At 58.4% G+C, this 2,731-nt stretch overlaps 1 protein-coding gene across 1 annotated transcript in view; it reads right to left on the reverse strand.

Annotated features, from left to right (window-relative positions):
* LOC105826722 (solute carrier family 22 member 11-like) overlaps nucleotides 1–2,731 on the reverse strand; it is a 13,181-nt gene that overhangs the window by 6,253 nt on the left and 4,197 nt on the right. The window contains 3 exon segments of the mRNA XM_012664743.1: nucleotides 715–719; nucleotides 1,265–1,375; nucleotides 2,291–2,414. Coding sequence (XP_012520197.1) covers nucleotides 715–719; nucleotides 1,265–1,375; nucleotides 2,291–2,414 — 240 coding nt within the window.

The following is a 2,731-nucleotide window of genomic DNA, read 5'->3' on the forward strand; positions in this document are numbered from 1 at the left end:
GAGGCTGCTGCCCCAGGGGTCCCCCACCCCACAAGCTCCTGAGGAGCTGAACTCAGAAGGTCTAAATTTCCACAGTTTGGAGATGGAATTGGGATTCACAAGTGGCTTCAATGTGAAATTGTTCTCGGCCACTTTTAAAATCTGTCCCCACCCCTGCTTAACCCCACAGTCTCTCAGCCCTTCCCTTCACGGCACCCGACTGCTTCACCCAATAAACATCTGACAACACGGGCCCCACAATTGCAGAGCAAAGTCATCGCGGCCCCTGAGGAAAGCAGCGTGGCCTGAAGTTCATGCGAGTGACAGTGACGTGGAGCCGGCCTGGCTGGTGCTCCAAGCCTTAGACAGATAGCGGCAGGCCGGGTTAATGTCAAGACAAGAGAACCCACAAGGTGAGCCGCTCCAAGCCTCTGATTTGCATAACAAAGGTTGCAGAGACGGGGAAGCCTGGAAGGTTTTCAAAAAAATGGCCATGGACGTTGGCAGTGCCCAACTCCTTCTGATTTCTCAGAAAAAAAAATTTAAGCCAAAAAAAAAAAAAAAAAGGCATTTGATCCATCTTTGTTCTAAGACATTGCAAATATTTGCCATCACAAGCCATATGTGGTTAAATATAGCATAAAATAAACGTTTTCCTAATCTTCAGTTTCATTTCAAGATAAAAGTCCCAATCAAACCTGATCCTTACTTTTAGTACGCTTTTTTGAAGGTCACTTCAACTGCATTTGTTTTAAGGGCGTTTTCCTGGTCCCAGGTGCCCCTGGGTGCTGAGGTGGAGCTTCCCGAGTCAGGACAGGGCCTGGTTCTGACGCGGCTCTGTCATTTTGGGCGAGGTACTCACCGCTCTGGGCTCCACCCTCCCCATCTGTGAAGTGGGCTGCTGGGAGGAGTCAAGGGAGTGCCCAGGGCGTGGTCACCCTATGGGAGTGTGGCTGTTAGGAGGAGTCTCCAGTGCTGGCAGCAGTGGTCCTCTTCGGCCATTGCTGGTCCCCTGGCTCTGGGGACGCGGTTCTATCCTGGGCTGGTTCTATCCTATCCTCTCTTCTACCCGGTTCAATCCTTCTAGCCCCAGTAGCCTGCCCAGGAGGCCTCTCCTAGCCCTGCCTCTCCCGCTGGCTCCCCACGGGTGCTGGTGTGCACACACTCCCTGTCCCACTCAGAAATGCATCCCACCAGGCCTGCAGGTGTTGTTTTCCCTGGACACCCGCCCCCACCTGTCCCCAGCCCTATCTCTGGGAGGGGTGACCAGCTGGGCGTCCATCACCAACAGCATGACGCAGCTTCTGCAGCGGAGTTCGGGCACTTGGAACAGGTCCAGCACTGACCAGTGGTCCTTCTCAGAGGCCGCCTCCTCCTCCATGCTGGACATCACCACCTCCGGGGAGAAAAGGGGACACAGTGAATGTTGGCGATGGCCTCACCCCACCCCCGTGCCAGGGAATGGTGGCCAGGTGCGCGGAGTGATGAGGGAGCCCGGTCTGGCCTTGGCCTCTGCAGTCAGGAGCCCTGGGGATGAGGGGATGGGGGAGAAAACTGCCTTTCCGGGCCCCCGGCTCTTCCGCAGGCCCGGTCCACCTCCCCTGCCCCGAGTAGGGGTCTTGTGTCCCAGCTCTGGCCCTCCGAGCTGTAGCTGCAGGATGCTCTTGGCAGGCACTCAAAGCCACGCCGTCCCTCCTCCTGCCTCCAGGCTGGGGCCAGGGTGCGCCCACTCTGGCCACCCCAAGTACCCAAGCAGCCCCTCCCGCACCTCCGGGCCCTGCCCACACGGTGCTCAGCTGGGTGCTGTCAGCTCTGGCTCACCCCCTCCTGGAAGCCTTCCCCGATCCTCCCACCCTGGGGAGCCCTGTGTCCTCTGATCTCCCGCAGCACATCCTCCAGCACCGGCTTCCTCTGCGTGGCTGCCTGCAAATGCGCACAGCCTGTTTCCCCAAATACAACGAGAACCGGGAGGCGGGTGCGCCGCACGTGCGGGCTGAGGCCGTGGGTAATGGCGGTATTGTTATTGGTGGTGGTGACGGTTTTTGGTGATGGTGGTGGTGATGTCTTGGAGAGGTGCTGAAGGTGACATTAGTGGCGGCGTTGGTAGTACTGGCAGTGAAGGATGGTTGTGACGCCGCTGGCGACGGTGTTGGTAATTGCACTGTTATTACTGGTGGTGGTGGTAGAGATGCTGGCAGTGATGCTATTGGCGGCGCAAGAGGTGGTGCTGGGACAATACAGGTTCGACACCAGGGCATGTCCTTTCCTGGGTCGAGTCTCATACTCTGGGTCACAAACAGCAGCGTCTCACCTCAATGGTCCGTGCCTTTGGGACTTCCTTGTGGCCATTTACCCCGGCCGCCTTTCTGAGCTCCTGAAGCGCTTGGTCTGGTTTGACCATAGAGATCTGCCAGCGGGCGGACTCCGGCAGCCACCTGTTAAGGCAGCAGGCGCGTGGCTGGCTGTCCCCCAGGTCGCATGGGAGGCGGTGGGCAGGGACCCTCCAGTGGAGAAGAGTGAAGGAAGGGCAGGCGCTGCTGCGCTGCTGACACCAGCCAGGAAGACTGCAAGGCCCTAACGAGGCCGGGCGTGGTGGCTCGCACCTGTAACCCCAGCACTCTGGGAGGCTGGGGCAGGAGGATCGCTTGAGCTCAGGAGTTCCAGACCAGCCTGAGCAAGAGCGAGACCCCGTCTCTACCAAAAACAGAAAAAATAAGCCAGGCGTGGTGGTGAGCGCCTGTAGTCCCAGCTC

Source organism: Propithecus coquereli, unplaced genomic scaffold (assembly GCF_000956105.1).
Source record: "Propithecus coquereli isolate 6110/MARCELLA unplaced genomic scaffold, Pcoq_1.0 Scaffold120, whole genome shotgun sequence".
Classification (NCBI taxonomy): Eukaryota; Metazoa; Chordata; class Mammalia; order Primates; family Indriidae; genus Propithecus; species Propithecus coquereli.